Below are 22,651 nucleotides of genomic sequence, written 5' to 3'. Positions count from 1 at the left end.
CTCGTCCCAAGAAACCCCTCCCCGGCGGCGGGGCTGGAAGAGCGGGCGCGGCCTGCAGCCCAGCCGCGGTGCCGGAGGCTGCGTGAGGGGGCCGGCGGGCGCGGCGCACCCTTGGCCTCCCAGCCTGGGCACCTGACTCCGCCTCATTCTTCCTCTGGCCCTCGGCCGGCGGTCCCGGGGCTCCCCACATACTCCCCCCACCCCAATCCCCGGAGAGGCTCGGACCGATCGTGCCCCGGGGCTAAAGCCTCCTAGGCCCGGCAGGCGGACTCCGCGGCGCGCGCAGCCCCCGGCCGACCCGAGGCCTCGCTGCAGGAGCACAAGTCCCTACGTCTCGTAGGCCTCTCGGGTTTTCCTCAGGTCCTTCCGGTGGTGGTGTTTCAGAATAAAAGATTACCCGTTTATGTTTCCCTCGTACCCTCCTCACATTCAGGGGGCCCAAGAAACTATCTCCTAGTTAGGCAGTGTGGCGCTGAAAATCCTCCGGCAAGGAACCGCGAGGGGTCCCAAGGGGAACTGTCACCACGCTGACAATTAACCTTAGCCACTACTTCATTTAGAATATAAAACATGGAACCGAACTTTGGAATTTATTTTATTCTAGAAATAAGGGCTTTCCCCTAGCTTTTATGATTTTTAAAAATCCTGTTTGGAAATGATCATCTTACATAATGACAATAATTCAGGTTTACTAAATGCTGGATCTTTAAGCAAAGCAAGCTCAGTGCTGCAGTTTTGCTTAGCATCACCAAATAGAGTAACACCTCTCTTTCCCGAACCGAATCCAGTCCTGTGCTGAAGCTTTTCTGATTTGGGTAAAAAGTCTTTGGGTATTCACTTGGAAATAAGGTGAGTTGTTGGATGGATGGATGGATGGATGGATGGATGTGTAATAAATCGAATATAGTTACATGTTAACGATAGACTCCAAGTGGTGGTTGGAAGGCCGCGGCGATGAGGTAATAAAATTCAATATTTCTGTATGTTTGAAAGTTTTTCATCCTAAAATGTTTGGGGGTGGGATGAAGGGTGGTTTTGTGTCAGACTTGGTCAAATCCCTGCTGCGTATTAGGTTTTTTGGGGAAAAGCCGAATACTCAACTTACTTCATTTTCTCATCTGTGTACCGTGGATGGTAAGAAAAGGGTCACCATCAAGAGTTTTCCTCAACTCCCCCGAGCCCTCACATGAACGGCGGCCCCCGAGCGGTGGGGGAAAGAAGCGCCAACTAGCAGCCCCGCCCAAACCTCGGGAGTTGACTCCTGGGAAACTCATCTAAAGGGGCGGGGAGCAGCGGGACCTTTCTTGACTCGCGACCAGGTGGCGGTCAGATTGTGTGAGGCTTAGCCTGGAACCTCTTAAGGCATGACTCCACCCCGAGAAGGTGCTTTCAAGGACACCGCAGAAGCAGACTGCCTCGCCAGATGCCCGCTGTTCCCTAGGGGTCTGAGGAGAAACCTTTTACTCCCAAAAATGACAGCCGTATTCTCTAGCTACAACAGCCCACTCCTAGGCTGTTTATTTCTTTTGCCGGTTTCATTTTAGGAAATGCGAGCATTACTACAGAACTCTGAGGAAACCGGCTGTAAAATTTGCATATTTAACGAGAAGCGGTGCAAGTGCTCACTACTGCTTCAACGACTGATGACAGCCATCTAAAACGCCGGGTACCAGAGGGACAGGACCTCGCTGGACGGAAGAAAATTCTGAGGCTAAGCGCGCAGCCCGGAGGGGGCGGGGCCATCGGCCGCCCCGCCCCCGGCCCTTTGTGACGTAGAACAATGCCTGCCACGAGTCGGAACTGGGCTGCCTTTGCCTCTGGAAGCAAGTGACACGCGTGAAGGAACGCAGTTGTCATCTGGGGCCAATTTCAGGAATCATGCAGTTTTTATTCAGGTTAATCGTTTTCTTTTATGTATGGGGCATTTTGGGGGCTCAGGGACAAAAGGAAGAGGAGAGCACAGAGGAAGTGAAAATAGAAGTTGTGCATCGTCCAGAAAACTGTTCCAAGACAAGCAAGAAGGGAGACCTGCTAAATGCCCATTACGACGGCTACTTGGCTAAAGATGGTTCGAAATTCTACTGCAGGTAGGAAATGCTGTGAACTACTCCCGCATCCAGTTGATACATGAAAACTAGCCTCCCTCTCTACCAACCAGAAGCCTAAGTGGTTGGTTGATTGGTTTGTTCTTGTAACAGTAAGGTTTGAGCCTTGTATTCCTGGGGCCGGGGGGGGGGGGGGGGGGGGGGGGGAGATTCCTACTGATATGCCTTAGTTCCCTATTGAACTATTACTTTTAAATTGATAATGTTGCCCCAAGAGATTATCGGAAATACAGTACCTCCAGGAATCGACCCCCGCCCCCACCCCTGGGATCTATAGAAGTCAGTTATGGAGCGGTCTGTAAGGATGTTCACTTTTTTTTTTTTTTCTCTCCGTATGTTGGAGTCTCCTTACAGAGTATTAGGTAGGGTAGTTTAAGTGATTTTAACTGGCCTTCAGAGGCACGACACTTACAGGCTGAGGGCCACTTTGCAACTGTATTAAAAAAACCACAACAATAACCTTCCCTGGTGTCTTCTGGGCCCTGTGTTCTCCCACCTCCTCCCTCATTCCACCACTGCCTACTCTGATTTAATTGATCATTTATTACTCAGAAGGAGAATGGCTTTTCTTCATCTGTGCTATTATCCTATGAAGATAGGGTTGGAGAAAGTTCTTAGTACTTAGAAGAAAATGGATTGGGGCACCTGGGTGGCTCAGTTGGTTAAGCATCCAACTTGGGCTCAGGTCATGATCTGGCAGTTCCTGAGTTCAAGCCCCGCGTCAGGCTCTGTGCTGATAGCTCAGAACCTGGAGCCTGCTTCAGATTCTGTGTCTCTGTCTTGCTGGCCTTCCTCTGCTCACACTCTGTGTATATCTCTCTCTCAAAAATAAAATAAATATTAGAAGAAAATAGATTAAGAAGTAAAGATACAAATTTTAATTTTTGTTCAAATGACTTTTTGAGGCTAAACCTGTACCGTCATTTTTAGAACAAACTCAGAAAGTTTAAATGAGTTATTTGGACAAGCCATGCAGCTAGTTAGTGGCCAGAGACCCATTAAAAAAGTAACTGTTGAATCGTTTCTGCAAAGATGGCAATAAAAAAGATGAGATGGTTCCTAATGACTAGCTTTGGGCAAATCATACTTCTTTCTGGCTATTATGAAAGAAGTTTGAGCCAAACACTCCACCAGGGGGTTCAGAATGAGTGTTAATATGGGAAAAGAGAGAGGCCTCCTATTTTAAATTATAACTAAGCGTCCAGATGTATTTTAAAGTTTGATTTCACTGATCTTAAAATCAGTTTACCTAAGTGTTGTTTTTTTTTTACTATAGCCGCACACAAAATGAAGGCCACCCCAAATGGTTTGTTCTTGGTGTTGGGCAAGTCATAAAAGGCCTAGACATTGCGATGATGGATATGTGCCCTGGAGAGAAGCGAAAAGTGATTATACCCCCTTCATTTGCATATGGAAAGGAAGGTTATGGTAAAGTATTTTAATATTTATATCTTTAAGTTCTATTTAAAAATAAATCACAGCTAAAAAATAAATAAATCATAGCTTTGGGTATATATATCCAAAAGAATTGAAAGCAGGGTCTAGAAGAGATATTTGTATACTCATGTTCATAGCAGCACCATTCACAGTAGCCAAAAAGTGGAAATAACCCATATCCATTGACAGATGAATGGATAAACAACATATATACACATGCAACGGAATATTATTCAGCCTTAAAAAGGTAGGAAATTCTGATACATGCTACAACATGGATGAACCTTGAGTACATTATACTAAGCCAATCACAAAAACAAATATTGTATGATTGCACTTATATGAGGTACATGGAATAGTCAAATTCAAAGAGGGAGCTGAGAAGAGGGTGGAATAGGGAGTTGTTGTTTAATGGATGTAAAGTTTCAGCTTTGCAAGATGAAATAGTTCTGCAGATTGGTTGCACAGCAATGTGAATGTATTTAACTGTACTGAACCTAAAATGGTTACAGTGGTAACTATTTGTTACATGTATATCCCACAATTAAAAACTTTTGAATCACTAAAACAAACAAAACATCACAGAGGAAATATTTACAGAACTGTTGGGTCCAATAAACTTTAGCTGTATCTAGTCCAGGCCAGCTTGGTCCCCACTTTTTACATAGAATGAAAATAAGACATTGTTGGGAGACAGATCTCTGGCGAGTTCTTTCCCTCACATAATGGCAGTACTCATAATGATCCTGTATATTCTATAGGCTCTGCCTTTGTCATTTTTATGTATTTTAGTATATGTTATTTTATTATTACATAAATGTCTATAGTATATGCCTTTGGTAAGCAGTACCAAAGTCAAATTTATAAAACTCAGGAAACTGAAACATATGATTTTAGAGTAAAAGGACAGTACTAGAACATAGAAAAAAAGAACATCTGAATATAACAACTGTCAGTCACTGGTACCCAAATTCAGGAGAAGCCTTGAAATGTAGAAGAAATGAACTGCTTGCTTCAATATCTTATTTGAAATCTCACAATTAAACCTGAGAACCTGGGTAGAGCTGGTAAATGGGGAAAATGTTTGCAACTATTATGAAGACTCTTACTAACGAATAATAAAAATGACCTAGCCCTAGAAATGGATAGGTTCATAAACAAGCAGCCCACTAACAAAAAAATACAAATAACCTGTAAATCTATGACAGTACTTAGTTTCATTAATAATTAAAGGGAAATTAAAACAAAGTGATTCACCATTTTCACTCATCAGATTATCAAAGGCATAAAAGTTGGCACAGGTATGGAAACACCAGCAGTCTCATGCCTTATCGCTGGGAATATAAATCATGTGACCTTGCTACCAATTTCTATCAAAATTTAAAAGCACATATCCTCTGACCCAATAGCTCCATTTATATAAATGTACACAAAGGTATATATAAAAAACCATTCATACAGACTTTTATTCGGTAGCAAAAGACTGGAAACTACCTGAGTGTCCATTAATAATGAATTATTTTAGTTAAATTATGGTATATCTATACAATGGATTATGATGCAGCCAGTAAAAAGAATGCAGTAGAGCCATATGTATTAGTATGTTAAAAATAAAATGGGATAGAATGTATTCATGCAACAAGTATTTCTTGAGCATCACCTGCCAGGGCCAGTTCTAGGTACTGAGCATAAGGCAACATACATAGAAGAAACAATTTCCTATCCTCAAAGAGCTAACATGTGAGGGGAGCGTTTTCACATATGCATCATGTATCTACACAGATTATATGTGGAAGGATACACCGTCATCTGACGACATTAAGTGTTCCTGAGAAGGAAACCTGAGGGTCAAGGGTGACGAGATTTCTTCTTACCCTGTAGTATGTTGTACTGTTTAAATCTTTTACCATGCATATGTATCAATTTTTCGAAAATTGAAAATCTTTTAAATTACTAAAATTAAAGGTGGAGCTAAATAAAGAGGGACAGTTGTTTTTTTTTTTTAATTTTTTTTTTAACGTTTATTTATTTTTGAGACAGAGAGAGACAGAGCATGAACGGGGGAGGGTCAGAGAGAGAGGGAGACACAGAATCTGAAACAGGCTCCGGGCTCTGAGCTGTCAGCACAGAGCCCGACGCGGGGCTCGAACTCACGGACCGTGAGATCATGACCTGAGCTGAAGTCGGCCGCTTAACCGACTGAGCCACCCAGGCACCCCAAGAGGGACAGTTTTTAAAAGGGGAAAATGGTCAGCTTGGCAGAGGCAGTTTTTACTTTGCATTCTCAGTTAGGTCCTTGCTCCCTGTTGCTGTGTAAAGACTAGGAAGACAGAATCATTCCTTCCTCAGGCTATTTAGAACACTTGCTAACCCCACCTACTTAAAATAGTTAGTATATAATGAAAGTCATTAAAGATTAGTTTTCTACGATGAGATATTGTCATTACTCCCAAATATTTCATTGAAATGACACAACCTCTTTGAGGCTGTTTGGTTACCTCATTAATAGTAGTAATTCCCTCACCTCTTTCCAGTAAGAGCAGGGGATCACTGCACCAAATTGGACTAGAAAGAGGTTAGTGGTGCAAGGCCGACCCAGACTTAAAACTCCTAGAGACAGTTCCATGTAACTCCAACTTCATTTTCGATGCTTTTGGCCAATCATTTGGTCCCATCAAAATAGCTCCCATGGAACCACAATTTATATATCCTGTTTTTAATCATAGAGGAATCTGGGAGAGGGAGAGAAAAAAAAAATTGGAGATAAATTAAATTGAATGCAATACTTGTCCAAAATTATTGTCATAGATCAAGGCCAATTCGAGGCAAAATGATATAGGCAGAGTATGCCTTTCAGACTGTTTAATCTCATTTTAACCACATCCTCATCAATAGATGCTCATCCATCCTATTGAGCCCCCTTACCCCTCAGCAAATGACCACTTAGGTTTCCTTTTCTGAAACTAATTTATGCTTAACTATGAATGACTACCCTGGCTGCCTAAGCTATGAATAAACCAGACCCCTGCTGTAGAGATACACAAGTTTAACTTTGAAGAAGTTAGTTCATATTTAATTTGAGGTTTCTCCAATACACATAAAAATGATGAATCTCATTAGTAACAACACCAACACTCTTGTTTTACACATAAGGCCCAGTTTGAGGCCCAACAAAAGTATGTTCTTTGGAGCATACTTAACTGCTGGTTACCTGCCTGATATGTAGGATTAGAGTACTTAAAAGATGTAGTGAAGATGTAAGTAACTGCTTAACAAACAACTTCTTGATCAAATAAGCTTTTTAAAATAAGTTATTACTCATTTTTAAGTTACTTGCATAAGTTATTTATGTTACTAACACCAGCTATAACTTTATTTTAGGTAATACTTGAAGAAGGCTTCCCTCTGCACGGTATCCTTGCTTCATGTCACAGAGCACCCTTGCATGTCTTGAAATGCATGTGACTTTTTAGTACTTTAATTAACAGTACATGTGGTATGTATAGATTCTTTACATTAACTCCTGTGTCTTTGATTTGCTTCTCTAAATACAAGTCATTCTATAGCAAACTTACCTTTTTCATTTTCTTTCTGCTCTAATTTCTTTGTAAGAGAAAACCTAATTGGCAATATTTGCTGCTTTTGCAGAACTATTCAGAAACTTCATACGTACGTGCGATATTTTTTCTTAAGTTGAATTTGTGTTTGAGGTTATCTTTAATTATTATGATTAGTTATTTTCCTGTCATAAGGAGATTGTAACTGGACAGAATAGGGATGGATTTTGTAAAACTGATCATTGAATTAATCTGTAGCTCTTTTACTCTAATGTCAGGTATGTGATATATTGCGTGGAACTTCATTAGTCACGTGATGATGCAGAGGTAGATTTTTCTGTCTTGGCTTTGAAGATGACTGATTCACTTCTTTCGGCGATAACTTTCAAGTTCTTTTCTCTTTGGGTTATATAAATACTTTAGCAAGAATTCTTCACTGTTTCATTAAAGAAATCACTATTTCCTTCAAAGAACAAATAGCCATTTTAAAAATAAACCAGAGGGATCATTCATTCAACAAATATTTGAGTGCCTATAATGGATGAGACCCTGGTAGACTCTGGAATATCCTGGTGACACAAGCTAACTGCTGCCTCTTAGCAAGTCATTTCAGTAGTAGGTTATTTTTATGAAACAGTCATCTGAAATAGCCCAAAGGTTGTTAAAATCATCTGTGACATCAGTTAATAGGTTAACTTTATTAAAGAGAACTACTCAACTTAATACTTAAAATTCTTTATTGTGATTAGAAATTGTTTCATAAAATTGTTACTGGATTATTCTGTCATTGCACTTATGTTTTGATGTCTGTAAAGGGGTGGAAAGATAAGTCTGTGGAAAAACGTTTTATTTATGCTTTCAAATGACTATACAATATCATTTTTTAAAAGATTACTGATTTACACTTTGAAATTTTTCTGCCCACTTGTTTCTTCTCTGCACCAGCTCCCTCCTGTATAATGATGGGGTAAATTAATAAAAATTACACAATCTATATTTTAATTTAACCAGGAAATAAGGGCCCATGAGGTCCTTAGAACTGATTTGGTTTAAAAACATGGAAAATACCTCCTTAAGAGTAAGCCAAGTAGGTAGTTTTTATAAATATGAAATAATATAATCATGATGTTATAATGGCTACTTGTGAATAAATATGTGAACTTTATCTTCATCAGTTAAACTGTTAAAAATTATACCTTTAGCAGAAGGCAAGATTCCACCTGATGCAACATTGATTTTTGAGATTGAACTTTATGCTGTGACCAAAGGACCACGAAGCATTGAAACATTTAAACAGATAGACATGGACAATGATAGGCAACTCTCTAAAACTGAGGTAATTCAAACTAAGTTCCACGTGTACAGTCTCGTTTTTTTAATCACAATTTAAAGACATCCATGTTACAGCTGTTATTTTTTAGCTCTACCAAGCATGGGCTGATTACATTGCTTTTAATAGAGCTGATTACTAAGGGGCCACTGGGTTGCTCAGTTGGTTAAGCGTCCAACTTTTGATTTCAGCTCAGGTCACGATCTCACAGTTCGTGGGTTTGAGCACCATGGGGCTCCGTGCTGACAGAGAGGAGCCTACTTGGGATTCTCTCTCTCCCTTTCTCTCTGTCCCTCCCCTGCTCTCTCTCTCTCAAAATAAATAAACTTTGAAACAAAATAGAGCTGGTTACTAAAAAATCTAAGCTCCAAGAAGAAAATGTGCTTTTTGAGTATAAAACTTGTAACTGAGTCATCCTGTTCAGCTGCCTTTCTCCCTGCCAGAGGGTCATTAAAATACCAAGCTAATTTCTACAGGGCATCCCCAGTTTCTAGACTACAGGAACAAATCTCATTCAAGCACCACCATAGGAATTTGGAACAGGGCAAATAATTTCTACCTCACAGGATTGTGGGGATTACATGAAATTCTGAAAAGGGCTAGCAAGCATCATCTTTATGACAACTTATGAGGTAGACACCTGTCATTATCTCTATTTAGAGAAGGGGGAAATGATGTTGAGGAACTGGCTAAGGTCACGCCACTGTAAGATTGCAGCTCAGCAGTCTGGCTCTACTTCTGTGCTCTTAACCATGGCCTAACCTGCCTCTTTCAGGGAATTTCCAGCACAGATGTTTCAGGGCTAGTGTTTGTACTCTTGAAGACTGGTGCCTTACCTAGTCTCACTGACTATACCCTTTTGCCTTAAATTCAGTAACCCAATTGTCTGCCCTCTTGTTTGAAAACAGTTTAACAGGCATGGCTCTACCACCTAAGTGATAAAAGGTACCTGAGTCATTGATTTCAGGAGACAAGTAAGCCCCCTTTCTCGGATTGTTTTTTTTTTTTCCTCTCCATCCCTAGTCCTTCCCCCACCCTGATGCTACTTCCTCCTCCAGGGTATTAGTAAGGACCTTTTCCTGAAGGTCCTTTGCTGCTCACCAGTGGAAGAGGAATATGTGAATGTGAACATACCCCATTCCTGAAGAAGGAGGACAATTAGAGGGCTGGAAAATTCATCCCAGTATGTGCTTTGCGTTGACTCCATATGACTTGTAGAGTGAACAGCAGCAGATGAATTCACATGGGACCCAAGAGCTCAGCCTATGCACACAGACCATTCATTATCAACTGCACCCAAAAAGGCATGTTCTGCGGTATGAACACTCCCTCAGGAGACCTTATGAGATCTTTAGTTTTTTCGGGAAAATAAAAGTAGAGAAAGTCCAAAAACAGTGACCTGCTTAGCTACCATCTGCCCAGATGTCTCTCAGGTATCGCCTGCATTATCACTAGATGGTCAGAGTGATTTTCACATGCTTGAATAACAATAGCTATCTTTTATTGACATCTATAAATATTACTCTAATCCTTACATCAATCCTACCATAAAGGTACTGTTTCCCTCGTTCTACAGATGACAGAATTGAGGTTCAAAGACGTTATCTGTTCAAGACCACACAACCAGTATATGACAAAACCAGGATTTGAAATATGAACTAAAAGAAACTTCCTCCCTTCATCATCAGATTGTGTCAATTATTTCCTTAGTATAAGGTGGGAGAGAAGGGGAATACACTACATTAAGGTTATGTTCTTACCCACTGCCATTTTGTACCTCTCCACTACAGTGTACTAGAAAAGTACATTTTGAGGGTCAGTATATTTACTTAGAAACTGAGGAAGATTTGAGGTTCTTTAAAATTCTTTTCACCTTCATAGGATTGCTGAGGCTCAACTGGAATAAAAATGTATCTCCCTCAATAGGACGTAAGTCCCATTTGAGAACAGTTTATATATACTTCATTAAGATCCATTGATCATTCTAAAATAAAGTCTACTCATGATGGATTGAGTTGGGATCTGTACTGCTAAATACCTCTCAGAGTTCAACTTTAGCTTTCAAAAATAGTCTTTCCTCTAAAATGCCCAGCCTTGGGATGCCTGGGTGGCTCAGTGGGTTAAATGCCTGACTTCAGCTCAGGTCATGATCTCATGGTTCATGAGTTCAAGCCCCTCATCGGGCTCTGTGCTGACAGCTTAGAGCCTGTAACCTGCTAAGGATTCTATGTCTCCCTCTGTCTCTGCCCCTCCCTTGCTCATGCTCTGTCTCTGTCTCAAAAATAAACATTAAATTTTTTTTTAAAGTGCCCAGCCTTGCTGAACATTATCTCCAGATTATTACACACTGCTTTCTATAGTTATTATATAAATTAGCACTTGCCAGTGGAAATATAATTTAGTCACATATATAATTTATTTTTTCTGAGTTTATTTTGAAAGACAGCTTGGGGTGGGGGGAGGTGGGCAGGGAGACAGTGAGAGAGGAAGAGAGAGAATCCCAAGCAGGCTCCACACCGTTAGTGCACAACCCAACATGGGGCTAGATCCCATGAACTGTGAGATCATGACCTTAACCGAGATTAAGAGTGGTATGCTTAACCGACTGAGCCACCTGTGTGCCACAAGTCATGTACATAATTTAAACACTTTTAGTAGCCACATCTTAAAAAACAAAAATAAACAGGTGAAATTAATTTTAACAGTATGTTTTGTCTAACTCAGTATATCTAAAATATTTCCACTTCAACATGAAATCAAAAATAATCAGTGAGATATTTTTTGTCTTCAAAATTTGTTGTGTATTTTACCCTTATAGTAGTAGCATATCTCAATTTGATCTAGCCACATTTCAAGTGCTTAGTAGTCACATGTGGCTAGTAGAAATGTCATATTATACAGAGAAAGAATACTTAAGAATACCTTTTCTTCAGGGGCACCTGGGTGGCTCAGTCGGTTGAGTGTTCAACTGTTGATTTCGGCTCAGGTCATGATCTCATGGTTCATGAGATCGAACCCCATGTCACCTCCGTGCTGTCAGTGTGGAGCCTGCTTGGGATATTCTCTCTCCCTCTCTCTCTGCCCCTCCCCTGCTCATGTGCTCTCTCTCTCTCTCTCTCTCTCTCAAAATAAACATAGGAAAGAAAAGAATATGTTATTTGACATTATTATATAGAGATTGTCATATGGATTTGAAGGAGAGTTATAGAAACATAGAAAAATTAAGAAAATTAAATTTTATTTCAAAAATTATGGTTGAGTTTTATTGATAATAGAATATATTCATTAATTTTAGAGATTATAAAAATGCCAATTTGGATTTTATTCACTAATAGAAATCCTTAAGGATGGTTTTCCTTTCATAATGTGGACAGTGTAGATTACTAGAAAACACTTAAGTTTCAACAAAATTCAATTCCGATGTTAATCTTTGAGTATGTACAACTAACATCTATAACCTCAGGGGAAGCTAATTTGAAGATGGTTCTTTTCAGAAAATTGCTTTAAAGGTTAAAAAATAAAACCTCAAATAGCTTTTAACAATTTTTTATCACTTATTATAAGTAGATTTCAGTTTCCTTACGTAAACATTTCCTTAAAGTTACTGGATATTTACTGTGGTACTTTTTTATTAAAGACATATTTTGGCCCTCTAGATAAATAATTACCTGAAAAGGGAATTTGAAAAAGATGAGAAGCCTCGTGACCAGTCATATCAGAATGCAGTTTTAGAAGATATTTTTAAGAAGAATGATCATGATGGTGATGGCTTCATTTCTTCCAAGGAATACAATGTATATCAACATGATGAACTATAGTGTATTTTATTTCTAAATTTTCTTAGCTACTTCCTGTACTTTATATATAAAAGAGTTACTTTTCTAGAACTTGTATTTTCTGTTTTCCCTCCATGAGAACATATTTTGATCCCCTCAATACATGTAATTTTGGCATAATAAATGTGTTATTTTGCAGATTTAACTTTCAGGAAAGATAATTGTGTTTCCGGTTGCTTTATCCTGTGAACACGAATAGTGGCACCATGAAATAGACCTCTTTGTTCCAGTAGGCAGTTCTCCCCCTTCAGGAGATAGGAGAACACCTATGTCAAAATCGATGAGGTTCTTCCCAGTTCTAACTTTAATAACATGTATACATATCCAATTTTTAAAATATTCAATAACGACCCAGGAATTAACATTTCACTTGCTGATACATTTCATAGCATTACAAATGAAAGGATAATATAAAAATGACAGGACTAGGGCGCCTGGGTGGCTCAGTAGGTTAAGCGACCGGCTTCGGCTCAGGGCATGATCTCGCTGTTTGTGAGTTCGAGCCCTGTGTTGGGCTCTGTGCTGACAGCTCAGAGCCTGCTGCAGATCCTGTCTCCCTCTCTCTCTGCCCCTCCCTGCTCGCACTCTCTCTCAAAAATAAACATTAAAAAAATTTTTTTAAATGACAGGACTGAACAAATCTTCCTTTGGTATGCATATAGGAAAATATTACTTGTACAATTCTGTCCCACAGAGAGCCTTAACACCGTCGCTGTATTGTTTGGTGCAAGCTCTGGCCTTGGGTCATTATTCCAGTGGGGAATGTTTAAAGATATTTGACCAGACCAAAGACTTTGTGTCTCTTATAGCAGACATAATAAAGTCTATACTGCTCTGAGTCTGTACTTCTTCAGACATCATTATAAATGTGTTATTTCCTCTGGCCTCCTGTAGGCCTTTAGATCTATCATCCCTAATGTTTTGTCTTGATAGTCTTAAATTGATGCCATGGCATCTAGTTTCCAGTTCCCTTTCTCTATGTGTCTCTATCCTATGTCAGTCACTTCATTTTACAATGTTCTTGTTATTGATCATGAATGAGCATTACAAACTCATATGCCATCAAATTTTTGAAAATGTGTAGAATTTATTTTACACATAAGGATACGTGAGGATATCAAATGAGGATACAAATGGGAACATACACTGCCATGGCAATTCCGTGTCACAGTCAAATCATGACATCCAATTTGCTGAGAACAGGAGGTAAGAGATGCTGTAGAAGATCACACTGGTGCCAAAGAAAGGGCACATTATTTATCGGAACATGTAAGGTTTTGCCTACTGCATATGTAGGAAGGTATGGTCAGGAAATAAATAGCTCTGCTCAAGACATGTGAGTTCAAAACAAAGCTTTTTCCATTTTCTGAAACTTGCCCTTTACAAACCATCGATACACTGCCAGAAATTCTATTACCTAAAAGTGTAGGGGTAACACAAAAACCACCAGATCAATGGATATCACAGATACATAGCACAGAGTTTGACACTTCATAAAACCAAAACCTTCATTATCTTCTTTTCCTCCCAGTTCTTCATGCCTGTACCCAGTTTTGTAAACTCTTTACTTGCTAATCGCGAATTCTTGTTCTTTGACTTCCCTCAGGAAAACCTCCATTGGAAACGACTCCCATTATCTATATCCATACAAAAAAAGTCACTAGAATATTTTGCCATCAGTATACTCGTATTTGCACTTGACTCACATATTCTGCTCAAAACAAAAATACTGTGGAAGGAAGATATACAAGGAAGTCATCCCTTTATACAAACTATTCACAATTCTATCCTGTCCCATTGTTTTCAAAGTGCTTTTAAACTTATGTTTTTAAAATTTATAGATGATATTAAATGAAGATTGATTCAAAAACCCTAGTCACATTTAAGTAAACAGTAACATTTTAATCATTCTATGTGCAGACAGGCATCAGATGTTTTATATTTCCATGATTGTTTTATGCTTTCACAGGCATATACGAGTAGATACCTAGTGTCACTACATTTTGAGTTCTAGAATCTTAATATCACTTTTGCAATTATTTTAATAAGGGTGTCGAGTAAATTAATAATTTAGGTTGTCTGTGTATGAAAAATTTCAGATGTCTTACAGAGTAGATGAAAATGAGCTCTCAGAACTAAATATGTTAAATATTTTAAACATTTTCAAAGGCGAAAGATAAAGGTGTCCTAGTTGCCTTAACTGTTTTTTTTTTCTAGCTGCCTTACCTTGACAGCAGTGAGTTTTTCTAAAGACAAAACTAGGGAGCATGTGTATGATACAGGACAGCAGCCCATTACCACTAACAGTCTCCCTGTTAACTGTGTACACAAAACCCCACACTGAGCTCAGTGTGCTTTTAATTTGATACCGCAATTAAATATTTAGGATTACATTAAATTATTAACACATTTTTCTCATTTTACCAGACCTAAGGCAGTGGGTAAGGCACCATAAAGTCACCACATTTAACCTCTTGTCATTCTTAAATGTTGACTTAAAAGCCAATTAAAACTAAAATTGATATTGAGAAAAATTGCTGTGTAAAGTTAAGATGATAGACTGAATTCCCAAGTATACTTCTAAAGTAACTGGCAGATTTTATGAAGGAATTGCTATTTTTTGAATATTTAAACCTTTTTCACATAAACAATATTAACCTTTATGGCAATTTATAAGATAGAAACTATTATCTTCCCTTTTATCGATGAAGAAAATGATGCCCAAACAGGTTAATTTCTCTTTCCTCTCCCTCTTTACTTTGCCACAATTCATCAAAGCAAACCTAGCAAATTTTGGAAAGGTGTGTGGCACAGGTGCACCTAAAACACTAGCAAGGTACGTTCATTATTTTTGTTTTATTTCATCCTCTTGTGCCAAACATCAAAACAAGGAACTGCATGAAGTCTCACATACTTCTGCCCATCGACGGAGCACTGAAAGCACCCATAAACCGTCTCCCTTTTGAAGTTCCCCATTCCACAGAGTATGCAAGGTCCTTTTGGAATGTTGTGATTAAGTAAGTTAACTCGGATATGAGTCCCTTCTTTGAGAGAAATATCAGTCATGCCGAGAGGTTTGTCATAGTAGTCAGAAAAAAGATCATCTAAGTAAAGCTGTGAACGAGAAATGGCATCCATCACTCTTCTATCTAAAAGCACAAAAAGAGAAATGTGTTACAGGTCAAATAAAAAATATATAACCAAAGTGCATTTATAAATATGTGAATCTAAACCATCAGTCATGAAATGATTTTACTTTTAGATTGTAATTCTTCCTTAGCAGACAGGAGTACTGAACAGATAAACTCAAGTGTTAATCTGAGAAGGAAAAAAAAAAATTGAAATACTTTTCAACGGACATACTTCTCTCAAATAGTATATTCCTCAATCTGTAGAGCAGCGCAAACGTTGCAGTTTCTTCCCTTTCAAAACCTCCTTTTGACACTGAAGTGACACAAAGGTCTGTAAGAAAATTTTTAGATGTTATTACTGGAACAACTCACATTTTATTGGGAGTTTTAGTTGTGGTTGATGAATTCTGGCACATGTCATTCACTGTATTTTTTAAGTTAAATTTTCTATATTTTTGGAAAAGCTAACATTCACCTGGTACAAAATCCAGAGAACAAAAGGGGGATACAGTGATGAGTTTCCATTTAGTCTGGATCCCAGCCTCAGTTTTCCACCTCAGAAGTAACCACTGTTAAATTTCTTGAGTATACTTCCACAAATACTCCATATATTTTACAAGCATAAAGGAATATACATGTATGTATGTATGCACATAAAATTGTTTAGGCTCAAATAGTTAAACACTACACACATTTATTTAAAATATCTCTTAGGATTCCATGTCAGGGTCCCTAGTGCTACGTCATTCTTCTTAATGGCTTCATAATGTTCTGTATTGTGGATATGCATCATTATTAAACTAGTTATTGATCGTAGATCTTAAGGGTATTTCCAATCTTTTGCTATTACAAATTGAATATCCTTATTATCACTTTGCATATGTATATCTGTAGGATAAATTCCTAGAAGTGTAGGATGTGCACATTTTACATTTTGATGGATATATCAGTTCTATCAGTTGACACTGCTCCTAACAATCACAATAACGGTAAAAACCTACATCTGAAGCGTCCCAAATAGGCTCTAAGTAGCATGTTTTGTCACATTTCTGGATTCCCTATTCCCTCTTCCCACAGAACTGCAAAAACAAAAACAGGTCTACAAATGTTTATAAATTACCATGGTTAGGGGGCTCCCTCGCCTAGTGCTTTGAGCTGGTTGGCCTCCTAATCTTAAAGACCTGTGAAATTTAGCGGTCTACAGTGAACTGCACTGAGGTATCATGTAAGGTATATAAAGTATTGTATAAAGTATATAAAGACAATTTTAAGGCAAGTATTTGTATTAAAGTTATTTTTTAGAGAGAGTCGGGGTGAAGCTGGTCTATGGTAGGTAAAACTGAAAAGAATTTGTCTTTGGGTACCCTAGTTTGGGCACTGACCCCTGCGGGCATCTTGCCTACCCACTCCTCTATTTGCCATCATCAAAAACTACCTATTAGAAGGTCATTTATTATCTCTCTATGTAACTCAAGGAATACTTTGCCAATGGCATTGCACTTGAGCTCTTATCTATAATTGCAAGTTGGGTGGGGGGTGTCTGCAGCTTTCACCAGGCAGAAAAGAGGTAGTGGGTGAATAAAGACAGAGGGTCTTTCCCAGCTACTTTACCCAAGCATATGATTGACAGTGTTGAGAGTATCATTCTTCTACAGTCACATAGAGAATGTATGTGTGTGTTTCCCATTAAATTCTTAAAAATATAATCATTTCAGCGTTTCGTGCAAATCATTCACTTACCAAAGGCACCATCCAAGTAAACGAAGAGTTCAAAAACACTGAAAGCTATGGTTGTGTGTGCTGGAAAAACAATAGCTTTGTCCCTTCCCTTGGGATTCTGTTCATCCATAAAATGAAACTATAGTAAATAAATAAATAACATTATTAAGGAGCATAACACATAAAGACAGCTTCTTGGAGAAAGAATACAGTTCATACAATCCTACCATTAAGACAAAAACTAATTACTTGGCAATCAAAAAGAATGACTCTTGCCATTTGCAACTATGTGGATAGAACTAGAGGGTATTATGCTAAGCGAAATTAGTCAAGAGAAAGACATGTATCATATGACTTCACTCATGAGGACTTTAAGGCACAAAACAGATGAACATAAGGGAACGGAAGCAAAAATAATATAAAAACAGGGAGGGGGACAGAACATAAGAGACTCTTAAATATGGAGAACAAACAGAGAGTTACTGGAGGGGTTGTGGGAGGGGGATGGGCTAAATGGGTAAAGGGCATTAAGGAATCTACTCCTGAAATCATTGTTGCGCTATATGCTATTTGGATGTAAATTCAAAAACAAATAATAAAATTAATAAAATAATTCAAACTTAAAAACAAATTATCCCATTGAATTTAACTGATTATACCAGAGGTCCAAGTGGTCCAATGGGGTCTCATGATCTAGGAAATACCACTCACCACTTTCTCACTAACACTGGCACTTAGTGCTACAACAATAATGCTCTCTAACATAGAAACCTTTTCTTTTCAACCACAAACCAACTGTTTAAGTGCTACAGTTGTTTTTAGCCTACCCTGTCTATTGTTCTAAAGCCCCCAGAGTTTTCAGCAGCTTTCCAAAGCAATCATCAACTTATTTTCCAAAGTTATCTCCAACAATTAAATGTTTCAGTTTGTGCCCCTGAAATGATCCAATGTTAAACAATTCAGTAGGCAGCTAAACATAGCCACTGAACAGAACCTTTATTTGCAAAGACCTTAAAAGTTTTTCACTGAACCCTAACAATTGGTTTTAATAAAACCAATCAAGTTATTATGTGTCATTATTATGTGAATGACAAAGACAAATAATACGGAGCTTTTTAAAAACTAAAAACAAGTTCCAAGAGGTTTTTTAAAAGTATTTAACATTGAATGAAGCATGTTTGGCCATTGACAATGTTATTTTAGAAAACTTAAAATAAAAATATAAAATCAACTTTTAAAAATTCAAGTATAAAGTACATCACTTAAAAATAAAATCAAGGGGCACCTGGATGGCTCAGTCGGTTGAGCATCTAACTTCAGCTCAGGTCATGATCTCATGGTTCATGGGTTCTAGCCCCACATCGAGCTCTCTGCTGTCAGCACAGAACCTGCTTCAGATCCTCTGTTCCCCTCTCTACCCCTCCCCTGCTCATGCTCTCTCTCTTCAAAAATAAACATTTTAAAAAATCATTAAAAAATCATAAAAAAATAAAATCAAGAATTCAACATAAGCATTCTTAAAACTTCATTTAAATAGCAATAGGAGAGACTTCCGTGTAAGTTATTTCATAAGGATTAGTGTTTGTTTGCATTATGTTCCACATTTAGAATCCAAATTTTCTTGGATTTTTTTAAAACTCTCAAACAAAACCATTACTGTGCAAAATCTTATATACACTTGCAGCTCTTTAATCTCAACATTTGACAAAATACACATGTCTCATTAGAAATTGAGTACTATGTAAAAATTCCCATTGCAGCTTTTTAGTAAGAGAAACTTAATGAGTGTGGTTTACCCGCATGGCTTCCCCACGAATTCCAGCATGCACAGACAGCGAGCACTGTCGTGTGGTTCGAATGCTTTCCATGACCACACACAATACTGCCTTTCTGCTGCTTTTTGTCTGACGTATCAAGCTGTGGTCAAAATTAATTTTTCTGAAAAAAAAAAAAAAAAAGATTCACAAGAACCTGTCACATCTAATTACATATCATCAAGTACATTTTTGCTGTCATGTGTTACTCATTCCCAGTCCACGTTAACCAAAAGTAAATCCAGGCAGGTCTAATACAAATTACAAAGCATGCTCAAAAGCCATTAATAATCTGCCTCTCCTTTCTGTTTTCTTAAAACATGCTTATTATAGGATTCTGTTGGAGGAGACCCCCTTAGTATATTTGTTGCATGCAGATTAGTACATTCTTTTCATCTGATAATTTGGCACCAAAGCAATTTTGGACCAATTTAGGACCAAAGCAATTCTGTGGAACAATCAAAAATTCTGTTTAAACCAAATGATTTTGGATATCCACCCTTATCTAAAGCCTGGATATATTGCTAATTTGTAGTATTTCAGTCAAATGAAAGAATTAAATTACATTAGACAATATACAGAACCTGAATGTTTTAAGCATTGTTTATAACGAGGTTTTCATTAAATATCATAATTATGTAAACACTCAAGTACATTAAGTATTATTCTACTGACCGTGTAGTAATTTCCTTGAGTAATGTCGATACTTCCACTTCATGTTTGGTCACCACACCAAATGAAGCTTTCACTGCAACAGAATCTGATCCAGTGACATTAATCCCAACATCATTCACAATATGGTTGCCTCGCCTTCCATAGAGTGAAACATCTGATTCATCTTCATAATTCAGTAACTGATAAGATGAAATACCTTTAAGAAAAGGAAATCAATATTTTTTAAATGTCCTGAATTCATTTAATATGTTATATGTAGTAATGCATTAATTTACTATGTAAGACCTCATCACACGTTGAGAAGAAGACACGTTACATGTTGAGAAAGGCAACGTGTCAAGCCAAGATTTAAAATAGCATTAATTTGACAACAAAAATAGAGTACTTAAAAGAGAACTCAAGTTCTTCGTTCCACCAACAGAACTCTATAAGCTTTAATATCCACAGAGTGGTTGAAAGAAAAACAAGTGTTTATAAGAAATACTTTGTCAAAATGTCAATTTGTTTCCTAATCTGTTTTAAGAAAACAGAAAGGAGAGGCAGATTGTTAATGGCTTTTGAGCATACTTTGTAATTTGTATTAGACCTGCCTGGATTTACTTTTAGTTAAGGTGGACTGGGAATGAGTAACACATGACAATAAGATACATTTCAGTTTACCAATTGCAATAACTGAGCCATAAGAAATAAATGTAAATTAGTTTCATCTCATGTGACCATGTAAATAGGCAAGTCATATCTCATTTTATAGATGAAATCTATAATCTATTTTGTCATACTCTAAGTTTATTTGGTCAAAACAATCTATAAGATAAGTGAAATAAAATTATACAATAAAAGATTTTACAAAATATGTTGGAAAATTATTCAACCAATAAGATTTGATACTATACAAATTTTAGATATTATTAATCTTATTACTACTATCATAAGTTGCTTTTATCAATGAAAATGTGTAAATATTACAAAATAAGTAGTACATACAACCTGTTTAGATTGTTGTAATATAGCCAATGAGCAGTCGCTCTGAAATAGACATTAAAACTTACCAGCCGAAATTTCTCTGTCTCCTAGAAGAATATCTTTCAGTGTAAAAGGTGTTGAAGTAAATTTATATCTGGGAAAGAAAAAGCATCGCTTCTTTTTTACCACCAGACTTAGAGGTTGGTATTTGTCAGCCTCACTGAGGCTTGGAACAGGAACTAATCTCCCTCCATCTCCAACTTGCTTGACAAAGCTCTTGGTAGCAGCAGCAAACATATTAATATGACATCAAAACGTCATCAACTGCAACCCTTAGATAACAAATCCATATTTTCAAAGAAAACCAGGCACAACCCTAAGCCTTCCTTGATTTTAAATATAATTAAACACATTAAAAATACAAAGCCTGGTTTCACCAAGTAGCTTACCAGTTACAGTTCACAACACTGCCTCCCCTGGTGTGCTCAGGTAATGAATTATAGATCAACCGCGTAAAATGATATACTGAAAGCAGTCAATTTGGAATTGCGGTCTATAAGCACTAAAATATACACAGAAAACTAATCATTTAAAAATACTACCAATGTCCTCGATGAGGGTTACTGTTGATAGTAGTTTGCCAGTTTTGAGGAAACATCTAGTCCTCTGGGAAAAAGGCAGTTGAGGCACTCACCTTAGCCCTGGACACCATTTTTAGTGGACCTAGTCCAAAGGGAATTCCTTCACAAGTTTGCCATGCCAATGTTGGCAATAGTAAGGTGCTATTTTGAATCCTTATGGTATACAGTTCACTCCTTTTCTTTCTTGTATGCTACAAAACCAAGTAATTAATATAAATTCATTGAATATAGGGAAGCAACCGTATGCAGACAACTAAGAAATAACAAATGAAAGTTTGTTATTTGTATATATGCATAAATATATGTACAAATATATATAATATATGCATAAATAACTAGAATTCTAACACGTATATAAATAACTAGAAACTACAACTTAGGAGTTTCTCACTCTGTAGCTGGCACATAGACAATTCTGAAATAGCACTGCGTTTATTTTGTTTCATCATCATTATCTGTTACTCAACCCTTAAAGAGAGCTGAATAAAGTTTGGGCTTAGGATATCATGGCGAAAAGTAAGTTTTAGGAACAAATCTGAGTGCTGAAATATTGTATTGCCCTAATTTTGTGGATGTTAATATATTTTGAAATAGTGGCTATGTATATATATATGGTAAGATACTCATTAAAACCTAACAGTAGTAGTAATCACTATACATACATATACAGAGGGGATAGTGGAAGACAGAATAGACTTAATTCAAACCTCAAATAATATAAATCAATTTGATTAGATCCTAAACACTTTTCATTTGCTTTCAAACATCCAGGGCTCACATGTAACCAAAAAACAAACAAAAAGCCACCAAAACCAAAAAGAAAAAGTTTTTAATAATGTCCCTTTGTGTGAAAAGCATAGTGCAATCTTCAACACAGAGAAAGCACAGGGAGTCATTTCCCAAGTGCCTAGCAAACCCCTAAGCGACACTTCCACCGTCGCTCTCTGATCTCCACCAAAGGCGGTGCATCCCAGGCAATCGCAATTAACGACTAGCAACACAGGTGTGCAGAAACAGCATTTAATTGGAGCCCACACAAAAGCCTTCGTTTACACCTAACGGGCCTTGCTCAAATTCGCCGGCCCCGCATTCCTCTCCAGACGAAAGCCTAGAGACAATGGAGACTACCCGGCGGGAGGGGGTCTCCAGGCATTCCTGAAAGCTCCTCCAGGCAGGCCTCGAATCGGGAGAGCCCACCGAAGCCCTCAGGGGCGGATAGACCGCGAATCGCAAGCTTAGGGGCCAGGCCCGGGGACGCTCCGTAGCAATTTTGCATTTAGAATTTTGAAATCTTTTTCATAAGGTGACGCAACCACAATTCTTAACTTCCCCCAGCCCCACCACCAAGAATGCTGAGCTCAGTCCTCACATAGTGTGAGGCTCGCCGACTGACAAGCCGCCTCTCCGGGCCGGAAACCGCCTGTTTAAGGACACAAAACTGCG

At 38.0% G+C, this 22,651-nt stretch overlaps 2 protein-coding genes across 4 annotated transcripts; one reads left to right on the top strand and one right to left on the bottom strand.

The window, feature by feature from the left end:
* Positions 1-48: 48 nt before the first annotated feature.
* FKBP7 (FKBP prolyl isomerase 7) lies at positions 49-12,410 on the top strand. 3 transcript variants are annotated; one of them, XM_043577183.1, is made up of 5 exons: positions 53-849; positions 1,545-2,087; positions 3,382-3,533; positions 8,302-8,435; positions 12,086-12,410. In XM_043577183.1, the coding sequence occupies exons 2-5, from the start codon at positions 1,879-1,881 to the stop codon at positions 12,245-12,247; spliced, it is 657 nt and encodes a 218-aa protein (XP_043433118.1). In that variant the 5' UTR covers positions 53-849; positions 1,545-1,878; the 3' UTR covers positions 12,248-12,410. The 3 variants fall into 3 exon arrangements, with proteins under 3 accessions (XP_043433120.1, XP_043433118.1, XP_043433119.1); XM_043577184.1 differs by having other exon boundaries at positions 58-849; positions 8,305-8,435; XM_043577185.1 differs by having other exon boundaries at positions 49-2,087; positions 8,305-8,435.
* A 914-nt stretch (positions 12,411-13,324) lies between these two features.
* On the bottom strand, positions 13,325-22,589 carry PJVK (pejvakin). The gene is made up of 6 exons (XM_043577186.1): positions 20,654-22,589; positions 19,605-19,800; positions 18,912-19,053; positions 17,137-17,254; positions 15,629-15,727; positions 13,325-15,414 (listed from the first exon to the last, which is right to left on the bottom strand). The coding sequence occupies exons 1-6, from the start codon at positions 20,862-20,864 to the stop codon at positions 15,122-15,124; spliced, it is 1,059 nt and encodes a 352-aa protein (XP_043433121.1). The 5' UTR covers positions 20,865-22,589; the 3' UTR covers positions 13,325-15,121.
* Between the last annotated feature and the right edge of the window lie 62 nt (positions 22,590-22,651).

Source organism: Prionailurus bengalensis, chromosome C1 (genome assembly GCF_016509475.1).
Source record: "Prionailurus bengalensis isolate Pbe53 chromosome C1, Fcat_Pben_1.1_paternal_pri, whole genome shotgun sequence".
NCBI lineage: Eukaryota > Metazoa > Chordata > Mammalia > Carnivora > Felidae > Prionailurus > Prionailurus bengalensis.
The sequence above is the reverse complement of the archived record's forward strand: the minus strand, read 5'-3'. Positions and strand labels throughout refer to the sequence as shown.

Bases quoted from the DNA above. Each gene is read 5' to 3' on its own strand.
- PJVK (XM_043577186.1), bottom strand. From the start codon at position 20,864: ATGTTTGCTGCTGCTACCAAGAGCTTTGTCAAGCAAGTTGGAGATGGA. The intron at 15,728-17,136 runs GTAAGTGAATGA...ATTTTCTTACAG, and splicing joins TTACTTGGATGGTGCCTTTG to ACCTTTGTGTCACTTCAGTG. The intron at 15,415-15,628 runs GTATGTCCGTTG...TTGTGCTTTTAG, and splicing joins GAATATACTATTTGAGAGAA to ATAGAAGAGTGATGGATGCC.
- FKBP7 (XM_043577183.1), top strand. From the start codon at position 1,879: ATGCAGTTTTTATTCAGGTTAATCGTTTTCTTTTATGTATGGGGCATT. The intron at 2,088-3,381 runs GTAGGAAATGCT...TTTTTACTATAG, and splicing joins GGTTCGAAATTCTACTGCAG to CCGCACACAAAATGAAGGCC. The intron at 8,436-12,085 runs GTAATTCAAACT...TTGGCCCTCTAG, and splicing joins GGCAACTCTCTAAAACTGAG to ATAAATAATTACCTGAAAAG.